Source organism: Aspergillus udagawae (genome assembly GCF_001078395.1).
Source record: "Aspergillus udagawae IFM 46973 DNA, scaffold_1, whole genome shotgun sequence".
NCBI classification, from domain to species: domain Eukaryota; kingdom Fungi; phylum Ascomycota; class Eurotiomycetes; order Eurotiales; family Aspergillaceae; genus Aspergillus; species Aspergillus udagawae.
The window spans coordinates 783,707-805,859 of NW_025091264.1; the positions used below are offsets into that span (position 1 = coordinate 783,707).

At 50.6% G+C, this 22,153-nt stretch overlaps 7 protein-coding genes across 7 annotated transcripts; 4 read left to right on the plus strand and 3 right to left on the minus strand.

The window, feature by feature from the left end:
- Window positions 1-145: 145 nt before the first annotated feature.
- On the plus strand, window positions 146-936 carry Aud_000254 (nucleolar protein 16; the record flags this gene model as incomplete). The annotated part of the gene is made up of 2 exons (XM_043285769.1): window positions 146-276; window positions 342-936. 2 exons carry the CDS (start codon window positions 146-148, stop codon window positions 934-936), a joined length of 726 nt encoding a protein of 241 aa, XP_043141704.1.
- Window positions 937-2,374: 1,438 nt separating this feature from the next.
- Window positions 2,375-3,210, plus strand: Aud_000255 (uncharacterized protein; the record flags this gene model as incomplete). The annotated part of the gene is made up of 3 exons (XM_043285770.1): window positions 2,375-2,403; window positions 2,456-2,499; window positions 2,567-3,210. 3 exons carry the CDS (start codon window positions 2,375-2,377, stop codon window positions 3,208-3,210), a joined length of 717 nt encoding a protein of 238 aa, XP_043141705.1.
- A 174-nt stretch (window positions 3,211-3,384) lies between these two features.
- On the minus strand, window positions 3,385-7,452 carry Aud_000256 (putative ABC bile acid transporter; the record flags this gene model as incomplete). Its single annotated transcript, XM_043285771.1, has 2 exons — window positions 3,385-6,989; window positions 7,041-7,452. The coding sequence occupies 2 exons, from the start codon at window positions 7,450-7,452 to the stop codon at window positions 3,385-3,387; spliced, it is 4,017 nt and encodes a 1,338-aa protein (XP_043141706.1).
- Window positions 7,453-8,707: 1,255 nt separating this feature from the next.
- On the minus strand, window positions 8,708-10,406 carry Aud_000257 (PEX28-32 family peroxisomal membrane protein; the record flags this gene model as incomplete). The annotated part of the gene is made up of 3 exons (XM_043285772.1): window positions 8,708-10,007; window positions 10,060-10,200; window positions 10,270-10,406. The coding sequence occupies 3 exons, from the start codon at window positions 10,404-10,406 to the stop codon at window positions 8,708-8,710; spliced, it is 1,578 nt and encodes a 525-aa protein (XP_043141707.1).
- A 1,362-nt stretch (window positions 10,407-11,768) lies between these two features.
- Window positions 11,769-16,009, plus strand: Aud_000258 (putative protein kinase; the record flags this gene model as incomplete). The annotated part of the gene is made up of 2 exons (XM_043285773.1): window positions 11,769-11,845; window positions 11,962-16,009. 2 exons carry the CDS (start codon window positions 11,769-11,771, stop codon window positions 16,007-16,009), a joined length of 4,125 nt encoding a protein of 1,374 aa, XP_043141708.1.
- A 1,026-nt stretch (window positions 16,010-17,035) lies between these two features.
- On the plus strand, window positions 17,036-18,417 carry Aud_000259 (uncharacterized protein; the record flags this gene model as incomplete). Its single annotated transcript, XM_043285774.1, has 3 exons — window positions 17,036-17,126; window positions 17,263-17,853; window positions 17,906-18,417. 3 exons carry the CDS (start codon window positions 17,036-17,038, stop codon window positions 18,415-18,417), a joined length of 1,194 nt encoding a protein of 397 aa, XP_043141709.1.
- A 342-nt stretch (window positions 18,418-18,759) lies between these two features.
- On the minus strand, window positions 18,760-20,886 carry Aud_000260 (uncharacterized protein; the record flags this gene model as incomplete). The annotated part of the gene is made up of 3 exons (XM_043285775.1): window positions 18,760-19,983; window positions 20,044-20,757; window positions 20,830-20,886. 3 exons carry the CDS (start codon window positions 20,884-20,886, stop codon window positions 18,760-18,762), a joined length of 1,995 nt encoding a protein of 664 aa, XP_043141710.1.
- Window positions 20,887-22,153: the final 1,267 nt, after the last annotated feature.

Genomic DNA, 22,153 nt, shown 5'->3' on the forward strand with positions numbered 1-22,153 from the left:
TCAGTGGAGCTATTGTCGACAAACACGCCAAGCCCTCCAGATGCAAACATTAAAAAGTTTCGGAGAAATCGATAAGACTTTGAACCGCTATGGAATTTTATCGTCCACCACTTTTTCGAATCATCGCTACAAGGGAATAAGAAGGATGGGTCGTGTGCTACAGAAGAAGAAAAACCGGTCCTCGACGCCGAAACAGAAGCCCAAGAGGACTGGGCAGCTGAAGAGCGGCAAGAAGAAGATCAACGTCCTGGGAAATGCCATTATCGCTCAAAATTGGTAAGAACTACCAATTCTTAGAATCGATCGAAGATCAACAACTAACGTGGCCTTCACTGCAATAGGGACCGCAAATTGACTCTGACACAAAACTACCGCCGCTTGGGACTCGTTCACAAACTCAATGCTCCAGCTGGCGGTAGCGAAAAACGGCCAACCAAAGATGGGCGCATCGAGGAGGTACCCGAGGATCCCCTCCACATCAGGGGCAGCGCCAAAGCGTCCGCAAAGCAGGCAGCCATGGGGGAGACTAAGGTGGAACGCGACCCGGAAACAGGCAAAATCATCCGAGTGATTCGTGACGAAGATGAGATCGAAGTGGGCGGCCGCAAAATCAAACGTTCGAATCCGCTCAACGACCCACTGAACGACTTGTCTGAGGATGAGGCAGCCGATCAACCCGCGTCACAGAGAGCCAATGCCAAGAGCGCAATTGTTCAAATGCTGGAACGTCAGGCAGACCAAGAAGGGCAGGCAGTCAAGGCCAAAAAGCCCCGGCACCAGAGCAAGCAGGAGGAGGAATGGATTATGAGATTGATCGAGCGTCATGGAGACAACTACAGCGCCATGGCTCGTGATAGGAAGTTAAACCCCATGCAACAGAGCGAGGGTGATTTGAAGCGGAGGATTCGCAAGTGGAAGGCAAACCACTCCTCATAGTTTGTGTCTTGATGCATTCCAGGCGCATACGGCGTTTTTGATGGGTTGTTGATATCAAAAGTTGTTGTCTAGGCTTCGGTTGTCAGTTTATACTGTCTGGCAGGTCTGCAACTGTTACATATAGACCTATATCACATTCATGTCCTTGCAGATACCATATTCTATATAAGAGTCAGAGTTCGATACAGCAGCTTTCCACAAGGAATCGACCATATCTTATGATCACTATCTTCATTCGTATGTAGTGAACGTCGTCTGACCACAGGTGACTGGTAAGCACACTTCTACGAGACGAATCGGTGCTGACATAGTCCTTTCCACATGACAGTATAAGTAGGTGTGTTAAGACGCCGGAGGTATACATGTCGACTGCAGAGTCGCAGTTAGGAGCCAGTGTCAGCATGCTTTCATAGCCTCAGGCAGCATCTCAACGCCATATTCTCCAGGTAAATATCTGCCCGTACCTTACCTGATTCGGCAATCAAGGGCAACACATAGGTCTCTAGCAACAGCACCACTCAAGGAACCGGGGCAGATGGTGCAGGGGTCAACGTCAGTCATTTCAGCACTGATTCTTGCAGGACTTCTGTAACCATCGAAGACTCCGGTTCGAATACGGTTCTGGTGCCTGTAGAGCTCCTTTTCCAGCTATACAGGTACCGGTACCGGGACGGATCTGGTCATGGACATCCTACAGATGGGTGTCTATGGCCCGTTCCGTTTTGCCTTTTGATCTTGTTCTCTTCTTTTTGTCACTCTCGTCCATTTCCTGTCCGGGTAGAGTTCCATTATCGAATGCCTCCATGTCTCAGCAAGGTTGCCCAGCTCAGCCCAGCTTCTGCCTGCTGGTGTCCCTAAGTGGCTGCTCTTGACTCCTCTTCATTCCATCTCCTGGTGTTTCTATCTAGTCAACCCTAGGAGTTATGGAGGTGTCAGCCTCCTAGATTGTGAAGGTTCAAAGATGAACTGTGCTATGGGCTCATGTTGAAAAGTAACGGCATCTTCCGCGCTTCATTCACTGCTCAACCACGACGCGTGTTATCAACAAACATTGCCTCAGCAGCCTAGTTCTAGTTCAAGCTCTCTGCAATTACTGCCACTTTGTCCATACTATTCATTAAGACTATAATCTACAGTTTCAATCGACGACTTAACTTCAAGCATACCGTTACCAAGCCCTGGCGCCCATGAAGACGTATCTAGCCATGATCCTCCTCCTATGCGCGAGTCTCATGCTTCTTGAGCTGGCCAGGGCCCAAGTCAAATAGTACACTTCATCCCTCGTCCTTCCTACCATTTGATACTCATAAGACAAAAAAAGCTGACAGCCAGCAGCGACCCTACCAGCGACACTCTCATCTGCTCTAAACCCGGGGGAAGCTACTGCCCAGAAGGCTCGCTAAAGGGCTCGACGATCATATCTTGTGTGTCTACGACCATGATCGAAGTCCGATCCTGCAATACCATGTACTCAAGCCCCTGATCACTTCCGCAAGCAAACAACTAACCGGCTATCCAGGCTCTCGAGATTCATCCCACCACTCTACACCGGCGCGGCAGTTTGTACGTCCCCCAGGGGCCCCCAGGGACTGGATTTACTTCCTTGCATATCCACTAACGAGGGTACCAGGTCACGAATCATCCAAACACGCAGGAGACGCAGTCTGCGCTTTCAACGGCACGGGATACTCGATCGACGGCGAGGTCTCTCACATCCCCGAGACAACCCTCTGCGGGACCTGGGAGTCACCTCTCTTCGCCCTAGGTATATTCTGCGATAAAGCAGGTAGTCCCTCCCGAACGCAGGCTGACATCGACGCCGTACACGTCTCTGAGCCTCCCGGAGTGAAAAGGGGCATCAATACCCTCCTCCCGTCTCCAGCGTCGCTTGACGGAACAGTCTGCTTCCTGCCATATAATCCATGGAATCTGGGCGACTGTGTTGACGGTAGGGCGGTGACTACGGTACCGGTCCTACAGGTCGTTTTTTCCGATGGTGCAGGACGTCAGCGTGTATCTGCATCTTCAGGATATGGGGTGGCGAGTGCTTCTCCGAGTAGGACCGGTTCCATTGCTGTGGTGTCTTCGGCTGTGTCTGGTGGGAGTCCTGCAGCGAGCGGTTGGCCTGTGAGCTCGAGTGGTGCCACTGCGACGGGTGCTGTTAACGTTGGCTCGGGGAAAAGTATGGTGTGTGATGGGGCTTGCTGGAGTATGTTGCTGCTTGTTTGCCTGCGGGTGGTGGCTCATGTCTTGTTGGTGCTTGGGTGGGTTTAGTTGTTTGGATTTTCCTCATGTCTTGTGGTGGCCTTACCTGGGGTTTTGCATCTTACCGTGATGGTTCACTTCTTTAACTTGCCAATTACAGTGTACAGAGATGTTTGATGTTGGTTGTATCCTGAGAACGATTTGTAGTCGTAATTCTAAAACATAATTTCTAATCCTCCCCGTCTATGACTGTATCTGAGAAGTACCTTTATCGTTGACATAACCGTGCTTTGACACCCGTCCCTGATCTAGGACGACATAGTAATCCGCGTCCTTGATTGCTTCCAACCGATGCGCAATGGTGATAACCGTCGACTCCCGTAGTTCCTCCCTTATGACCTGCTGGATCTCAAGGGAGCTTTCATGGTCAATAGACGCTGTGGCCTCGTCGAGAATGACAATCGGACTGTGACGCAAGACGGCCCGCGTGAGACCGATCAGCTGCCGCTCACCCTGGCTGAGGTTGCGGCCACCGGCTTCAACGTGCGTCTGTAAATTCCAGCCATGCCGACTACAGACACGCTTCAGCACATCTGCACACTCCTCGTCTGAGTATTCACCTGTCGGATCGAGATTCAACCGGATGCTACCGGGGAAGAGAACGGGATCTTGAGCAACGAAGGTGACACGGGTTCGGAGCGCTTGCGTATTGACTTGCGCGATATCGATGCCGTCGACGACGATCCGGCCCGATTCGGGCCGAATGACGCTGAGCAGTGAGACGGCTAGCGTGGACTTGCCGCTTCCTGTTCTGCCTATGATGGCCGTCGTCGATCCCCCGGGAATTGTAAGAGAAATATTGCGGAGTGAAGGCTCCAGGTGCGGTGCGTATCGAATGGTCACGTCTTCGAATGTGAGGTCCTGCCCAAACCGCGGCCAGGACGCGGGGGGTTCAATGGTTCCTGGGTTCTCCTGCTCGATGTGAAGCAGCTCATCGATCCGTTCAACCGAGACAAAGTCCATTTGTAGCTGGCCATACTGTTTGCACAAAGCATGGGTGGATGCAACAAAATTGTTGGCGGCTATCAGTACAAAAGCTGCGAGACCTGGGGTGACATTGGTGTATAATGCCAGAACGGTGAGGCAAAATGTGGACGTAGCTGAGAGAGTTTCAAATCGATACATTAGCCAACTTTGAAGCGACCAGTAGAAATGATCCATGCCCTGGAATTTGTCTACGACCGCAATGACTCTGTTCTGGAAGCGTTCTTCCGCGTGGAATGCACGAACAGTCGTCAGACCATGCAGGAGCTCGCCAAAATTCGAGATCAAAGGACTGAGAGACACCATCTCAAGACGTCGCAGGCTTTGAGACGTTGGCAGGAACTGGAGAAATGTAAAAATGAAAGCTGCAGTGAGAGCAAAGGAGAATCCGAGAAATGCTGGTGTCACCGATGCTATGACCACAATTGAGGAGATCCAGGTAATGGCTTGGAATGCAATAGCCTGAAATTGTTCGCTAATATTACCGTCGACCACTCCGATATCCGACGTCAGTCGGTTCATCAAGCGGCCGATAGGAGTGACATCGAAGAAGCGGAACGTTGCATGGCTCACTCGAACCATGACCTCGTGAAAGAGTTTCTTGCCTGCGCAGTAGACAATGACCAGCATCAAAAGTTGCGCAAACAGAAGCATGGCCGATTGAAACGTTGTTATCACAAAGAAGGCCAGAAGCCAAGGACGCACGTCTTCGAATGGCGCTGGCAGCTTTTCCAAGGGATCTGTTGGGTTCCAATGGAACACCTGGGACCACCCATAAGGTACAACCCATTGTCCTGCGGCATATCTGCCTTCGGGGGTGGAATGGCTGAATACCAGGAGAATCTGGTTGTAGGCTTCACCCCACTCCTTTAGGAACCACGATTGTCCTACCGACGTCACCCGATAAAAGGCCAAGATAAATACTAGTGAAATCCACCATCTGTATCTTCCAGCCTTGATGTAGTTCCAATAGACTCGGGCTTGCACGCCCCATTCCGCACGGTGCTCTTCCTCGATGAACTTTGTTGGAGCCGAAGCCGCAGCCTCTCGAAGAGCGCCTTGAATCTCGCTTTGGGCCTCGGCTGTCTTTGCTAAATGCGATTGGACATCTTCATCAGCGGCTAAATCCATAGACACAGCCTGTTTACCGTGAATTGTAGCCCGGCCATCTTCAATATGCACTATTTGATCGGCGATATGACTGACCAGCGCGGTACGATGCGTAACGAGAACAACGACGCGGTCTTGCATCAGAGGACCCGTAAAGCACTTTCGAACCACGGTCTCGGCAGTGTTGTGATCAAGAGCAGAAATTGGATCGTCAAGCAACAAAATCCTAGCGGTACTATAAAGTGCTCGCGCCAGTGCGACGCGGGCTTTCTGGCCGCCGGAAAGGCCTATGCCATTCTCACCCACAAAAGAAAGGTCTCCATGCTCGAAATTCTCGAGATCAGGAAGCAAGGCACATGCATCCAGAACTTTCTGGTACTTTTGCTCATCATATGACGAGGAGAAAAGGATGTTGTCTCGGATACTCATGCTCTGGAGCCATGGTGTTTGAGCACAGTAGCCCACCATCTCATTAGGGATTTGAGCAGACCCGCCAATTCTGTCCAGTTCGCCGAGAAGCGCTTGAAGTAGAGCCGTTTTTCCGGTCCCTACCTTGCCAGAAACGACAGTCAGACCCTCGGATATCCTCAAATTGATATCTGACAGCACCGGGACGACTCGACCAGGCCAAGCATATGAGCAATGCTGTAGTTGAATGGAAGCAGAGTGGGTGGGGTGGGTGTTAGATGTCTCCTTGTTCGGCTCGGCCATGAAGTCCTCAATTCTTTCGACGGCGATAGATGCGTTGATCAGTACCGTTATGAGACTAGGGATATCTCTGAGGCGGGTTTCTAGCATAGTAAATAGCTGCAAGGCAGGGAAGATTATATCAATGCGGAGAGGATGGCCAGCCAGAAGGGTGTAGGCATACAGAGCCACTACAGGAAACACGCCGCTAGCAAAAGTGTTCACGAAACGAATCAGGATGCTCCATAGGTTGGTGATGATACGAAGGTTCAGCTCCGATTGCCTAGCATCCATAACCTGCCGGTACCACTGATCATGCCAGCCATACCAGCGCAGGTGACGAAGTGCTTCGACAAATTGAGAAGTTATCTGAAGTCTGGCATCTGTTGCGAGTCTCCGCACTCGCTCCCAACGGAGAAGTGTGCGAGTAATGACGGCATTCAAAGCCTGAGCAACCAGGATTGCTAGGATTCCCAGGAAGCATGATGGCCCAAAAAGCTTCCAAACAAGCACGATTGCAATGATAAGTCCCAGAGGTTTGTCAATCAAGGAGTCGACTTCCCAAAACCGCTGGGCGACTTCGTAGACATCACCACGGAGCAAATTGAAAATCTTGCCCATCGAAGCAGCCGATTTGGCTGCCTTTTTCCTGGTTTGCCGGCACCCAGAGAATATCCCACAGAGTTTTCTTCTCTTGGAAATCTCCACTTCATCATCGGTATCTTCTTCGACAAGCTCTCCGTTTGCTGCCCCTTCATCCTTTTGTTCTGACTGGGGCTCAAAAATGTTCTTCCTAGAGAGTGCCTTCTCGTAGACCATCATGATCATCTCCCCTCTGCTCCTCTCATAGCATCGTCTACCGAACCAAAGGTTGAGTACTTGCGATTGCGCCGCAACCACACGAAGGACGAGAGTGACCAGTGCATAGATCATGGCAGGGCGTTTCCCTGAGCTCATGTCCTCCATGGCTTGAAGGAGTTGCTGCAACAAGACTGGGGTCGCGAAGTCTGAGGATCAAATCAGCGAATATTTCCGTAAAATGCACAAGAATTCCTGACCGCATATCATCTGCACAATTGCAATGGTGGAAATAATCACTATATCAACCCCATTCGCACGAAGCAGACGACCAATCACTGAGCCTTTAAGTCGACGAAACTTGTCATGTAACCTGCGATGTTGGAATTCGAAGCCGAGGAACCAGACGTCGTCCTCGTCCAATTGTCTTTTCTTCCCAATAGAGATGAGCGGTGCCATCCATGACACACTAAGAAATTGCCACAATCGCAGGTTGTCTTCCGGACTGCGAAAGTCACTGGATGAGGGCTGTCCAACAGCAGCGATATCATAAATGGGAACTGAAGGCTCACGGAGGGGCATGAGCAATATAGTAACACATCCAGCCAAAGCCGCGCCAGCCGCAACATAGTACGCAGGAAGTCTTGTCACTGCGTATGTGTCATGATTCATGATAAATGACAATTCCACAGCAAGTTCTGTGATGAAGTATGCAAGCATCCAAGCTGGACATGTCCTTGGACGTGCTATACAAATGAAGACCGCTGCACCTATCTGAGGGACAAATCAGCTCAATTTCCCCAACGATGCGGGCTATCTTACCCATGACACAAGGAGAGCTATAGTAACCACTTCCAAGCCATTTGTAATTCTTTTTACGACCTCAGCCGCGAGCCCTACGAGTGTGATGAGGAAAAGGCTGATCACCCATCCCACCCTTTGCTTGATTGGCTCCACTGGTAAGTCTGACCATTCCTCGGAACGTTCTGAGATGAATGGTTTCGTCCATTCCGGACGCCAGCGGTACAGAAAATGGCTGAGCAAGTAAAACAAAACAGCCCCTACGATGACAATTGTCGGTATCGTGGAGAAATAATGCATGGCACATCTCGACAGTCGAGCATTGGCCGAGTCCTAGCATCATTTATGTCAGAGCGGGGTGGAACAATATAGAACGAGTGTCGGAGCGCAATACCCAAAGTGGATGGCAAGAATGAAGTACGCCATAATTCTGAATGAGCGACATCAATTCAGACCTGATCCCTGAGTATTGAGATGGATACTTAGACAGTCTTTTCTCTCAATGTTGTCCTGAGCGCCTCCTCTTCCTTGGTGGCTTGCTCTAGACGGGGACTGGCGGAAGGAAAGCTTGGACACCTAAGGCACCATGTAGACTAAGCTTTGGGTCCGAAATTTGGGAGGCTGAAAACAGAGGGATTTTAGGCATAATTTCCCCACATTTCACGCCTTACTATCTGTTTTATACAAAAATACATGAAACATATGGTGTTAGATTTGCAACACTATATTAATGAACTCAGGTAGCACCTGAGAAATTGGAAGCATGCAGGTTTCACTTGATAGTGTGACAATAGAGGTTAGCCTAGCCCTGGGCAGTCACCAACGTTCTAGAATGGTAAAATACCGCAGAATATTAGGAAAGAATGTATTTTTAAAGATCAAGAATACAATGCGCGATCAGCACAGCGAAGTCAAAGATCAAAATGGACATATCATCAGAGGACGGGATCATAAAGAATACTTGCAGAGGTGCAAATATGGGTAAAAGACTATCCTGCTCATTCGAGCCATTTCATGTATCAAGCCCCCTGGTCTAATAAAACGTTTCTCCCATTCAGTTAAAATCATAAAGTATTAGTCCAGTGTACTCATCACAAGCATCAGGTTTTTCCTTGGTTCGAAGGTTTTAGGGTTTGTCAATTTCAGAGGACACGCTGACTCTCTGCACGACCCGTACCCATCGTCTTCTCCGCCATTCGCCCATGCCTTTAAATCCCGAATGCCCCTGCTCCTCCCAGTCCCGAGAGTCCGACTTCTGCTTACCTTTCTGCGTCTTCTTCTTCTCTTGAGTTGAGGCCGGCTTCGAGGTTGAGCCGTAATCTTGATACCCTAATGCAGTGGCCACAGCGTCCTCGTCTCTGGACGGGGATTGAGAAGGTAGATCCCAAACCCAACCTCCAATCTCTTCATTGGCCATGCTTCCTTCTGGGCCAGCCCCGGGTATCTCAAAGCCTACTCCGGTGATCATGCGCTCAACGACCCACTCGCGGCAGTCAAGGTCCAACTTCCACTTCTTTGTCTTCCATGCCCAGCCAGGTGGAGGCCGAACGTCTTCGAAGAAACGACATCCTCTTGGGCGATCTCCTGCAATTCGGGACGGTGACAAGGGATCATATGGCACTGGACTGAAAATGAAATGGTCCCACTCTGACTCGGAATAAGGGGCTAGGGAGCGATTTTGGATCTCGAAGATCTCTACCTCACGCTCTTCAGGATATGAATCCAAAGAAATATCAGCCAATGAATCAAGCAACGATACGGCGGCGGATGGGTTCGACGGCATCGGCAACCCATACATGTCTGGACCCTTCTTTTTCTCTGCCCGGCCAGCCTGCGGGTCGGCTTTCAAAGCGCCGCTACTGTCTCCTAGGAGGTTCTGCAAGAATTCTTGTAGGCCAGGATGATTGGATAGGACGGCCGCATTGCCACCAAGTAGTAGGATAAACCGCCACGGCAAGAGATGCGCTGTCAGAAACAGTAGCGCAGCAGTGATTGTTAGTACAAGGAAAACAGTGGATGAGAGCTTTTCATTCGAAAAGTTGGTTATGGGTGCAAACAGCGAGATAGTCGCATCGTGCACATCAGAAAAGTCAGCCATGACGTTCTGGAGATCACGCATGTTTCTGAAAAAATCCTTTGATGTTTCAGACGCTGGCTTGATAGTCTTTGCAGGCGCAAGTGCCGGACCCTGGTATGAGTAATAGGGTGTGGTGCTGGAAGTAGACATGGACGGGGGAGGTGGATGACGTGCCGCGAAGGCTGGGACCATGATGAATAGTAAAATGACGGTGATGGGAAGTACCACCAGGAGATTAGGATCCAGGCATATAAACGAATAGATGAAAAGGAACGAGATTGTATGGGACGATTTCCTCCAGGTTAGCAGACGTTCAACTCGGTTCTGAAAATGGAAAACAATCCCAATCCTGTGAAGGCTGTTAGCAACATGAGTTCAACTTTCCCTGATAAATATTTTACCTGGCGTTGAAGCGACGAAAATTATTAGCCATCAAAGGAAGGCTAAACGCAGGCCGCTTGACATCTGCAATCGTACGCTTGTCGCCTCCCGACACAGACTCATTGTCTACATCTTCTGCAGGAATGACTTGCTCCAGAAGCCTTACGTCAACAAAGTTAGTCCATTGAGCACCTCTTTTTCCCCCATAGCAGCGACAAGAGGGTACAAACTTGGCGAATAACTTGTCTTGCAAAGACTCCGACCTCCCATGCCGATGTGACCTGGTGTCATTTTTGTTGACTGAGATGACGGGAATGGGCTCGTCACGGTTGGCAATAACTTCTGCAACACAGCCGTCATCCATCATGCCCTAAGCTGGATCTGTGTCGAGGGATAGAGCTGGAGCATGAAGGCGCATTTCTTGTGGCGGATGACCCGAAGTGTTAGGTCTCTCCGCACAGAAGCACATGCACGTCGACTGTTCTGATATGGATGAGCCGAGCAGGGTTGGATTCAGTAAAACCGTGTGGTAATTTGGGTAACGATCATGTAATTTGTGTACAATTTGATCAGCTGTAAGGAGCAGAAAATGACAAAATCCACCCATCATGCACTAATCTCGAAAGAGCACTGTTTGCCCTATTTGCACTTGTCGTTACCCAATTAGGCATCAGTAGAGCTACAGAAAAGGAGCCAGGGGGCACGCACTACCTTACTTTTGCCTACGCTAAGGTAGACTACTAAGAAACTTGCGATAGTTAGTACTTCGTTAGGTACTCCATAGTACAAGCAGAGGTCAACAACAGCTTGTTGTTTACCCAGTACCCATAATTATATTTTGTCAGTTGCTCAACTTTTCTTCTCTGCTTCAATTTCCTAGCTGGCATTGGGTGCTAGCTGGCTTCTTTCTGCTCACGATATTATCTGTATATTTTCGTTTCATCATATTGGCTGCCTTCCTCGTTCCCTTAACAGTATTTCCCCTATTTCCTTCTTTCCCGTTTGCTTGGGCTCTAGTGGTCCCATTTTTATTATATACGCCCGTAACTTTCTTAACGCCAAGTCCAACCGAACGGCGAACAGTTCCCCCTCTGCACACCAACAACCCTGTGTCGACACTTCGAAAAGAAACCGATTCGATATTAATCCGCTGCCAATCCTCTTATCTGGCCGTCTACTTCGGTTTGGATTTTCGTGGTCGACTCCTGGCAAAAGAGACGTGCTCTTTTTGTTCCCCGCAATGGACCGGTAGCGACCGTTGACGGGTTGCGCGACGGTGTTGTCAAGCCTCTTCTTTGTTTTGAAGGCTGGGAAATCAGTGACGCCTCCGTGCCATTGGCCAAGGAAGACGACACTGGGCTCCTCGTTCACCTCTAATTTCTCAACGAATCGCCCTGAACTTGCCCCTATCGCTACTGGCAATACTGGGATCGGAGCCTTAGGATGCCAGAAAAGCTACCGTCGCAGCAGACTCCAGGGAGGGGGCAGCTGCGTAAAGGACAAACGGTCTCGACCAGTCCACCTAGGAATGAAGATTCAGGATCTGGAGGTAAAACATTCAAGCGATGGTTTTGTCCGGTGTGAAATCGCAAGTTGCAGTGGCTAACGAATACGGCTCTGAACAGCAGAGGGTCCCGCACGAAGACGCTTGCATAAACATGCATCAACACCTTTCCTTTCGGATACTCCTCCTTCCTCAAAGGCAACAGCTGGGTCTCGCATAAGCATCATGACCAAGAGAAGACTGTCGATTCGAGATCAAAAAGTGCCGCAGGGCCCACGGCCTCAAGAACCCTCGCGCAGAAGGTATGAGCTCAAAATCTCCAATTTCCCTCCGTGTTTTCTTTCAGTTTGACATGGAAGATTGTACTATATCTCTTGCCTCAGTGATGACCATTAGCTTCTAACTTTCTGCTTCGTAGTAATGCACCCGGCTCGTTTTTCCACTCGGGACACTCCTCAATTGATTCAACAAACGAATCAACGCGGAGTACCAACTCGCGCGTCAGCCTTCGATCCACCAGCATGGGGAATTTGGCGAAGTCGGACTACAACCATACGCCTCCTGATCAGATGGAGTTCCTTGCCCCCGTCAACTTTGATGATTTCCACAACAGCATCATGGCAGAGCCGAGTCTAAATCACTTTCCTATGCCAGGCACTGGGAGTTCGAACCCTGGAAGCCAAATCTCAGGTTCATTTACGCGGAATCCGTGGGCGGATAACAACGAACCCAGCTTCGCCAGTCGCTCAAGAAGCAATTCCGTGCGGAGAAAGAGTGAGGTTTCACGTTTATCCAACCAGAATTCCTCCGCAGAATCGGTATCTTCGCGTGTCCCGGCTTCCAACACCGCTGCGCGGAGTCGCCGCCAGAGTCTTGTCCAAAATCCCGCTGCAAACGCTCCTGCTCCGCGCGCTCCACGTAAATCCATAGGTCCTGGCGCCATTCCAGCTGCTACATCTGCGAGACGTCAGAGCTTGTCTGCCCGGAAGGCGAGTGTGGATACGGCTTCAGCCGATCATGCAGGTCTCCGCCCACATGCCCAGAATCTCCATTCCAACGGCCTTAACAAGACCAGGCTTCCTTCCAATGTTCGCAACATGAAAGCCAAGTCACTCCAGCCACCCTCCCGAGAGCCTGGCGACCATCTGGTGACCACATCTGGATTGACCGACCACTCGCGGTCATGCTCCACTAATGCCGTTCGGACGCCGATTAAGAATCCTGCCGGCAGTGCAATTACGCCCGCTTCATCTGCGAAAAGGGTGTCAGTTATGCCCCACCACGCGACAGGCCTCGGGGCTCGAACAATAAGCCCTACTGATGCACGGCGTATGAAGCGAATCTCTACAGCGCCGCAAGCGCCTCCATTACCATATACTCCTCCAACCAAAGCGGACACGCTGCCTGTTCGCCCGCGGTCCTGCGCCCAGTCTCCTTCTAGCCTGCCGCGAAAAAGCGTGACACCATCGTCGACAAGAACAACGCCCGACCCGAGTCGGAAATCCTACAGTTCAGGCTTGTCTTTGTCGTCCAACACGAGCTATAGCTCTACGAGGAATTCTGGAAGCTCCTTGCAGACAAGATTTGCCCAGAATCAATCGTCTTCCCGGTTACCTACCCCAAAACCGCGTGTGGAACACACGGGGGGAAACAACGAAGAAGTCCCTCCTGTTCCCGCAATTCCCAAGGCTTATGAGTCTCCCAAGGGTGACGTCGACTATCAGACATACTTTGCTCCGCGGAAGTCTAGTCTTCCTCTGGATATTGGTCTTCTGAAGACTAAGGCTGACCACGACTCTGAGCACAAACCAGCGACAAGTGGTAACGACAACAATACCACGGACCATCCTGGTGCGCGAGCAATGAAAACCCCCGATGCAAAGACTCCGGCTAGCAATTTTGGGAAGAAGAATCTGCAGCCTTTGAAATTGCCCCCGTTGAACCTGTTGCCTCTCAGCACTCCCGTGGCCTCTAAGATCGAAGCTTTAAAGGACCGCGAAGACGATGCGCAGTCTTACACTCCTTCAGGCCAGGTCATATCCAAGACTCCAAGCACGCCGATGACAGCATCCAAGGCAAATTTCTTCTTTCGAGATGATGACGACACATTGGACTTCACCCACGCTCGAAGCAGCACTTCTCATTTCGTGCTGAGCACCTCAACAATTGCTCCTCTAAGAACAGCAAGTAGCTCCAGTGCATTGGCATCTTTTGACAATAATACTACTGGTGGCGCGCGAACAATTTCCCCGTACGTCTCCTACACATTGCCAAAGAGTAGCAGCGACTTCAGCAACCTACAACAAAAGGCCAACACCAGTGGGGATTATTCACCACGGTTCTCGCAATCATACAAGCTGACTGGGCCTCGACCTCCCACTCAATCTTCCGCATTCTCTTCGAATGCCGAGACTATCAGTCAATTGTCTACTCCTTCGGATCCTGACAACAACAGCGTTTCTGGCTCTTCCCTCTTCAATAAAATCACTCTGACCAGAAAGCGTAGCAACTCCAAATCACAACGTTCGACAGCTACTGATCTGGATCCGGCGAAGCAAATGCCGCCGCCTAGACTCCCAGCATCTGCCACCTGGAATAACCTGTCCACAGTCAAAGGTTCGAGTCCCACGCTCAAGCCTGCGTACGTTCAAACGAGACGTCAGTCATCTGTTTCCAGCACGACTGTCTCAACAATGCGGAACCCAAGTGTAAGCAGTGAACAGAGTCTCGCTTTGGAGCCAAGTGTCTCGAATGAGTCCGGGGAAGGCAATGCGGCACCACTCCGATCCGGATCTTCAATCTTTTCGCCCATGCACAAGATAATCAATTCGGCAAAGACCAGCACGACGGCCAACCCTCGCCAGCAGCATGAGTCTAGCCCTGAATCTGACGTTCTGGCAGCCGATGAGGAGATGCGCAGACTCGCTAGCAAGCGCAAGGACTTTGAGACTGCCGCCAGGAATCTGGACGAATTACGCCGCAAGGCGGGCCCGAAAGAGCGAGTGAGCCCAGCGCAGGCACTGAAAATGGCCAATCTCAATATCTTTGAACGTGGAGAGATCATCGACTTCAAGGATATTTACTTCTGCGGAACACAGAATGCGAAAAAACATGTTGGCGATCTGAACGCGCAAGCTGCGAACTTTGGCTACGACGATGACCGTGGTGACTACAACATTGTGATCGGAGATCATCTTGCGTATCGGTATGAAGTACTCGATGTTCTGGGCAAAGGTAGCTTTGGTCAGGTTGTGAGATGCATCGACCACAAGACGGGAGCCCTCGTTGCTGTGAAGATCATTCGCAACAAGAAACGCTTCCACCAACAAGCTCTGATCGAGGTGAACCTCCTCCAGAAACTCAAGGAGTGGGATCCCCATCGCCGTCACAGTGTGGTTAATTTCACACAGAGTTTCTACTTCAGGGGCCATCTCTGTATCTCCACAGAACTGCTCGGAATGAACCTTTATGAATTCATTAAGGCTCACGACTTCAAAGGATTCTCTCTCAAGCTAATACGCCGCTTCACGAAGCAGATCCTGAGCACTCTGACACTCCTGCACGCCAAGAAGGTCATTCATTGTGATCTCAAGCCTGAGAATATACTTCTCGTTCATCCCATGAGCTCCGAGATCCGGGTCATCGATTTTGGATCCAGTTGTTTTGAGAACGAGAAAGTGTATACCTATATCCAAAGTCGTTTTTACCGCTCGCCAGAGGTCATTCTTGGCATGTCTTATGGCATGCCGATTGATATGTGGAGTCTGGGTTGTATTTTGGCCGAGCTCTACAGCGGCTATCCCATCTTCCCGGGAGAAAATGAACAGGAGCAGCTTGCTTGTATAATGGAGGTGTTTGGTCCTCCTGAGAAACATTTAATCGAGAAGAGCACTCGGAAGAAGTTATTCTTTGATTCTTTGGGCAAGCCTAGACTCACTGTGTCTTCAAAGGGCAGAAGGCGCCGACCCAGTTCAAAGGACCTCAAACAGGTTTTGAAATGTGACGACGATGCGTTCCTCGACTTTATCTCTCGCTGTCTTCGATGGGATCCCGCTCGTCGCCTCGCCCCTCACGATGCGCTCAGACACGAGTTCGTCACTGGTATCAAACCTGCATCACGCTCTCGAAGCTATGGTATGGCGAACTTATCGAACAAGCGTGGAACCACTCTGTCTAATCCCACAGCACGGCCGCTGCCAGAGCCGCCTGGAACTAGTCTCAAAAACGGTACATTTATTCGCAGTCGGGACATCTCGGGCAGCTCGCCTGTGAAGCCGGCAACAGTTGGTAAACGGCACTCAACCGTGAGCGGCCTGCAGCCGTCAACTCCTGCCAAGCGGGGCACAACTGTCACTTCTACTCCTGGTTCAGCGTTACCCCGTGTTGCAGCCAGGAGCATCAGCGGAAAGCCTGACCTCGCGACTGCGGCGGCGGCGACGAGTCTGGTAAGTAACCTGACCCGATAAAGTGAAACCACGAGGCCATTCACTGACGAGTTGTTAGAGAAGTAAATGATGCGTCATGTTCCACGTCTCCACCTTTCATCCTCTTTCTTTTCACATGCCTGTAATATTAATTCTTCTCATTGTCTTCAAGTTGCATACATCGGGTCGAGAACGTCGACGGTTCTGCGCATGCGTCATGATCGAGTTAAAGTGAAACAAATTTGAAGCGGCGGACAAGGCAACAAGAGTTCATTTTATACCCCCTTATTCCAACATTTGTGTGGTTTGCCATGATACCTGTACTCTTTCACCTTTTCCTTCACTTTGCTGTTGCGTTTCCTGCTTGCCACCTGTCTCCAATTATTTATGATACAACCATGACCTTTCCTTCGCAGCTTCTACCAGACCATATGCATATCCCTTTGTCTTTCATAATTGCCTGCACATGTCTTCGCATTGCCTCGTTCTCATGTACCCTTGAGGCTATTTGCATCGCTACGGATCTTCATTGTTATGCATAAAGCGTCTGTACATTCATACGCCTTCCCATGTCCATTCTTCTCATCAGTATCCTTGTATCTCTTCAATTCTCGCCCGGGACAGTTGTGACTTAATCTGCGGAGTATAGTGTTGACTTTGCTCTGAGCAGCCTGTGGCTACTGGTGGCATTAGGCAGGTTTGAGGGGTGCGCTCGCCTAGTATAGAGATCATGAAAATGCTATGAAATAGAGAATAATCTATAAATTTCTGTTGATGCTTGAAGGTGTCTTGCAAGGTGTGGTTGAAGAGCAACCGATCGCTCAGCGTTGTTGATAAGCCGTCTGATAACGCGTCGGGGTGCGGAGTTTAGATAGGTACACTCTTTTGGAACACTTGGCCTGTACTCGTCTTCCCCCCATCGTCGTCTGTTTCAACAATTTTCTTGCGCTATCATCAGAGCTGTGCTCATTTGCCTTACGGTCTTTTTATCTGTGCTGTCTGTAAACCTAGCCTTCCAATTCACTCCCGTTCATGTCTTAATTTGTCCAATCCAAATTGCGACTCGTGATGAACGGCTTCGCATCGCACGGCCTTGACGAGGATGCATTTGGGGAGAAGTCAAAGGTCAAAGACGGATTGAAGACGTTCGATGCATTTCGTAAGTCCTCATCATGAACCGTTAAAAATGCTCGAATGGCAAGCTCGCTCGGCCGTGTGTTTTTGCAAACTGTCCTCGAATGCGGCCGGGGCCAGGTTCTGGTGCAGACACTGACCGATTGTCGTGTTGATTCTAGCAAAAACAAAACCTTCTTATACAGCGCCGTCTTCTCGCGGAGGCCAATGGACGGTCCTGATACTGCTCGTCTGTACCTTCTTCTCGATATCCGAGTTCCGCACGTGGCTCAAAGGCACAGAGAAGCACCACTTCAGCGTTGAAAAAGGAATCTCCCATGACCTGCAACTGAACCTGGACATTGTGGTCCACATGCCTTGCGACACGCTAGATGTCAATATCCAGGATGCTTCGGGCGACCGCATTCTTGCCGGGGAGCTCCTGAAACGTGAGCGCACGAGTTGGCAGCTGTGGATGGACAAGCGCAATTACGAGATCTACGGCGGCGCGCACGAATACCAGACTCTCAGCCAAGAGCACGCCGACCGTCTATCGGAGCAGGAGGCCGACGCGCATGTGCACCATGTTCTCGGCGAGGTGCGGAGGAATCCCAGGAAGAAGTTCGCCAAGGGTCCCAAGCTGCGGAGGGGAGATGCTGTTGACTCCTGTCGGATTTACGGCAGTCTGGAGGGGAATAAGGTCCAGGGCGATTTCCACATCACCGCGAGAGGACACGGGTACCAAAACAGTGCACCCCATCTGGAGCACAAGAGTACGTTTCCCCTTCCCTTCATGTTTGATTCGAATTCCATTGACACGCGCAGCCTTCAACTTCTCTCACATGATCACCGAGCTCTCCTTCGGCCCTCACTATCCCACCCTCCTCAATCCCCTCGACAAGACCATCGCCACAACCGAAGACCACTACTACAAGTACCAGTACTTCCTCTCCATCGTGCCAACCATCTACTCCAAGGGCAGCCTCGCACTGGACACCTACGCCAACGCTCCGCCCACAAACCGCCACAGCAAAAACCTCGTCTTCACCAACCAGTACGCGGCCACCAGCCAGTCCAGCGCGATTCCCGAAAACCCCTACTTCGTCCCGGGCGTCTTCTTCAAATACAACATCGAGCCCATCCTGCTGATGATTAGCGAGGAACGCACCGGTTTTCTGTCCTTGCTTGTGCGGCTGGTGAATACCGTCTCCGGAGTTATCGTGACTGGTGGCTGGTTGTATCAGATGTCAGGGTGGGTTGGCGAGCTGCTCGGGAGGAGGAGGAGAAGCGGGAAGTCGGAGGGTGTTCTTACGGGGCGCCACGAGGCGGACGATTGAATCTAGTTTATGTTGCCTCGGGCTCATTCTACATGTGCATGTGTTCAGTCGGTGCTTTGTGTCTTTTGCTTGCGTCTGTTTGGGACATTTCGGTTGCTGGTGTTCGTATATTGCATCGTTGCATACTCATGGGATATCCATTTTTTTCTTAGCCTGAAACGAATATATTTCATCTTTACATGGCGATGATGCTCGTAATGGTTCATAATATTCTTAGAGTAGTCATTATTGTAATTTGGAATGTCGCTGTGTCGGTCAGGACACAGGGCTGAAATTGCTCGATGTAGATCAACCGAAAGAGTAAGGTTGCTAAGAGGATTATAACGTATGTCGACATGATATCTAGATCTCGAATATCTCACCCATACCCACACCGGCTCCCTCCGCGCCAGCCCGACTATCCACCAAATCCAGCCGCCAGCCCTTCCAGTCCTTGAGCTTCCCTTTGATCTCGCGGACCCACTCGACACGCTTCCGCGCTTCTTCCTCGGCCTGCGCTCGCGCAAACTCCGCCTCGTCGAACTCATCCTCGAAGTTCTCCTCAGACAGGAGTTCCAGACTGCCGCGCGCAGCGGGCGGATGCTGCTGGGTTGACGACGCCCGACTGCGGTTCCCATAGCCGCCGGTGAAGGCCGCGAGGCCGCTCGAGAGGACAGTGGAGAAGGACGAATGCTGCTGGGCCATGCTGCGGCGTCGCGCGTGGTCTGCGGACGAGCCGCCGATGAGGTCCACGTCGTCGAAGGCGTTGGCAGCTGGGTTGCTGGTATCCGCCGCCGTATGCCCTTGGTCCGCCGTGGAGAGTTCGTCACGCCGTTCCTTCCAGACGCCACGACGCAGATCAAAGACCTCTCCTTCGAGGTCGCGGATTCGACGTTCCAGGCGTGATCGTTCCTCATCCTCCAGCTCATCGAGGGCGTCATCGTCTGTGCCACCGGATTCGCGCTTCCTGAGTCGCTCGAGGTCTTCTTTCAGTCGTAGGTTCTCATTTTCAACGCTTGCAAGCCGCTTGCGTAGAACTGCTGCTTCTTTCTCGGTCTTTTCGCTCTCGCGGAGACGGGCCTGGTGGCGGGTTTCGGACTCTTTGTGTAGATTTCCCATTGCTTGGAGTTTCTTGTCTAGCGTGTCAATCTTCTTCTCTGCCTCAGACTTTTCTTTTTTCAGTTCCTCGACCTCCCGCTGCAGGTTCTTGATTAGTGTCTCCGTAGAAGTTTTGTCTACTCCTTCCTTCACTGCCTTTTCCGAGGCTCGCGTCAGGGCATTCTTTGTATCTGTAAGCTCTCGTTGAGACTTTTCGAGAGCCGATTCACTCTGGGAGAGTCTCTCTTCCAATGCGGCTATCTGAGCCTCGTGAGCACTGCTGGATGAGGATTGTTCCGAGAGTTGTGCACGAAGATTGGAAATCTCCAGTTCCATGGCCTCGATTGTAGCTGACTTGGATTCAAGCTGTTGTACGAGGTCAGCAGGAGGCGACTCTGTAGAAGCCGGTACGGAGATGCTGGCATTGTTGCGGTGCGACCGATTTTGAAGGTGCGAGTTCTGCCTCTGTAGCGAGGCGAGCTCTGCCTTCTGTTGACTAGGTCAGTAACCATCTTAACAATACTTGCTTGGATATAGGCCAAAACGCACCAGTTCGTCTATCTCCGCCGCTTTCTGCTCGGCTTTCTCCAACTTATCTCTCAACTCCGCCGCATCAACGCTCGCTTCCTGAAGATCCTCGAGCTGCTCTTCCGTCTTCCGCCAGCGACTCGTCGACTCTTCCAGCTGCTTCTCTAGTCGCTTGTTCTCCTTCTCCAGCTCCTCTATGCGCACCGACTGTTTCCGATAAACCTCGTGTACGGAGTCACCATTACCGGTCAAAGGAGGCAAAGAGGGCGACTTTAAGGCATTCGACGGAGACGTTGAAGTGTTTCCTTGGGAGACAGAGCCTTTCCGAAATGACGACGAGCGCATCTTGGACTGGATTGAGAGAGACGGTTGTCGAGTATGACCCGCGCCCAGGGTATCCATTTTCACGCCTGGAGTCTGGGGCTCAGCATCATGCCCTGGAGAAAGGGATGTAGGCGCCTCGGGCATGGGTTCAACGGGCGACTCTGGGCGCTTTTCCGGCTCAGCTGTGGGTTCGACTACAGGTTCTGGTTTTGATTCAGTCTCCGGCTCCGCTTGCTGTTCCTCCTCCTTTCGTGCTTCCTTCTCTGTTGATTCAGGCTCATCTTGCTTCACTTCTGCGGGGGCTTCTTCGGCAGGCGCGGCAGTGTCTTTAGGTGTGTCCGGTTCCTTTGGTGCTTCTGTGGCGGCGGTCTTCTTAGTAGCCTTTTTCTTCTGCTTCTGGAGCTGCGCTACCTGTTCAAAAGAGTATCAGCCGTCATCCTTATTTCCTCAAGGGTCATCCGCATGTCGGTTTTCCAGGCTTACTCTTTTCTTCGCAGCAGCCAGCTTCTCGGCCTTGATGCGCTCCTCCTCGTCCGCCATCGTGTACGATTGTCGGAAGTATTCACGGTGATGATGTTGTAGGGGGAAATTGGAGGAGATCTTATCTAGGTGTTTATGTACGGAACGGACAGCTTTCCCCGATCCACAAGACGTGCACGGACCATAGCCATTTAAGTACTACTACTGGTCTCCTCCAGTCGTACCTGCACCTACTAGGGTGTCTTGACCATTATGAATCACGATTAGACATGCTATATGTACGTTCAGATAGCTCTTAAGTCAACTGTATTCCTGATTCATCGCTTGTTAGATGTATATCTTTATTCAAATTAGCCAAGTATTATCTCTAGGCCTGTCAAGCATTCTGGTGGATAGCCCCGTACTCAGTTTAACATTGTGAAGATCAAACAGCACTCTGTAATTATGCCCTGACAACGCCAACGAGAGTGTAACAACATGTGCATAATGAAAAAAATTACTTTAGAAGGACTCGTGAAACACAGTAACGACATGAGAGTAGTGCGTTGGAGAAAGTAAGGGACTCCGATCGTTCATGCCCAAAGATATAATATCTGTTCCGCCCAGAAGAGATCTGGTGGTACATTGGAGATACCATTATATATGGCATGGTTTCTCTTCATCGTCCACATAGAAAAGAACAGAGTTATCCTGGCTGAGAAGAAAAGAGAGAGCATTGATACAAATCATACAAATGGAAGCGACACAAACGTCACATGACCTTACCTAAAGTCCACTAGCCTCTTTTGGACCGCCGACTATGACGTAATTCTTATTGGCTTACAGCCGTCTACAGCTTATATTACCAGGTCAGGAGCACTGATGAAAGGAAAATCTCTTCATTCAGCAAGCATGATACACCGAATCTAAAATCGCAAGGGAAAAAGACATGGCCATTACAGTGTGTATCACCTCCTGAAAGCTAATCTTCACAGAACCCCCATGCGGGGAAGATCAGCCTCAAAGTTATCAGTGACAAGCCCTCGAGCTAATAGCAGGTCAAGCATGGATTTTCCACTCGGTAATAGACATCTCGTCGTTGGGTCTACTGGATGAGACGGATATGCAGGAGTGGTCATCTAGTCTCTATCTCATAGATAGAATGGATAAAATGTTGCAGAACATCTAGGTACGACAGATGGTGATAATCCGAGGAATGATAGCATATTCATTTCCTATCATTATGTATATTGGACCTCCAAATCCTCATTGAAGATCGAGTAAAGAATGCCGTAGGTCAGGGCCTCATGACTGAAGAAGATGGATAAACTGCTTCTTATACCATGTT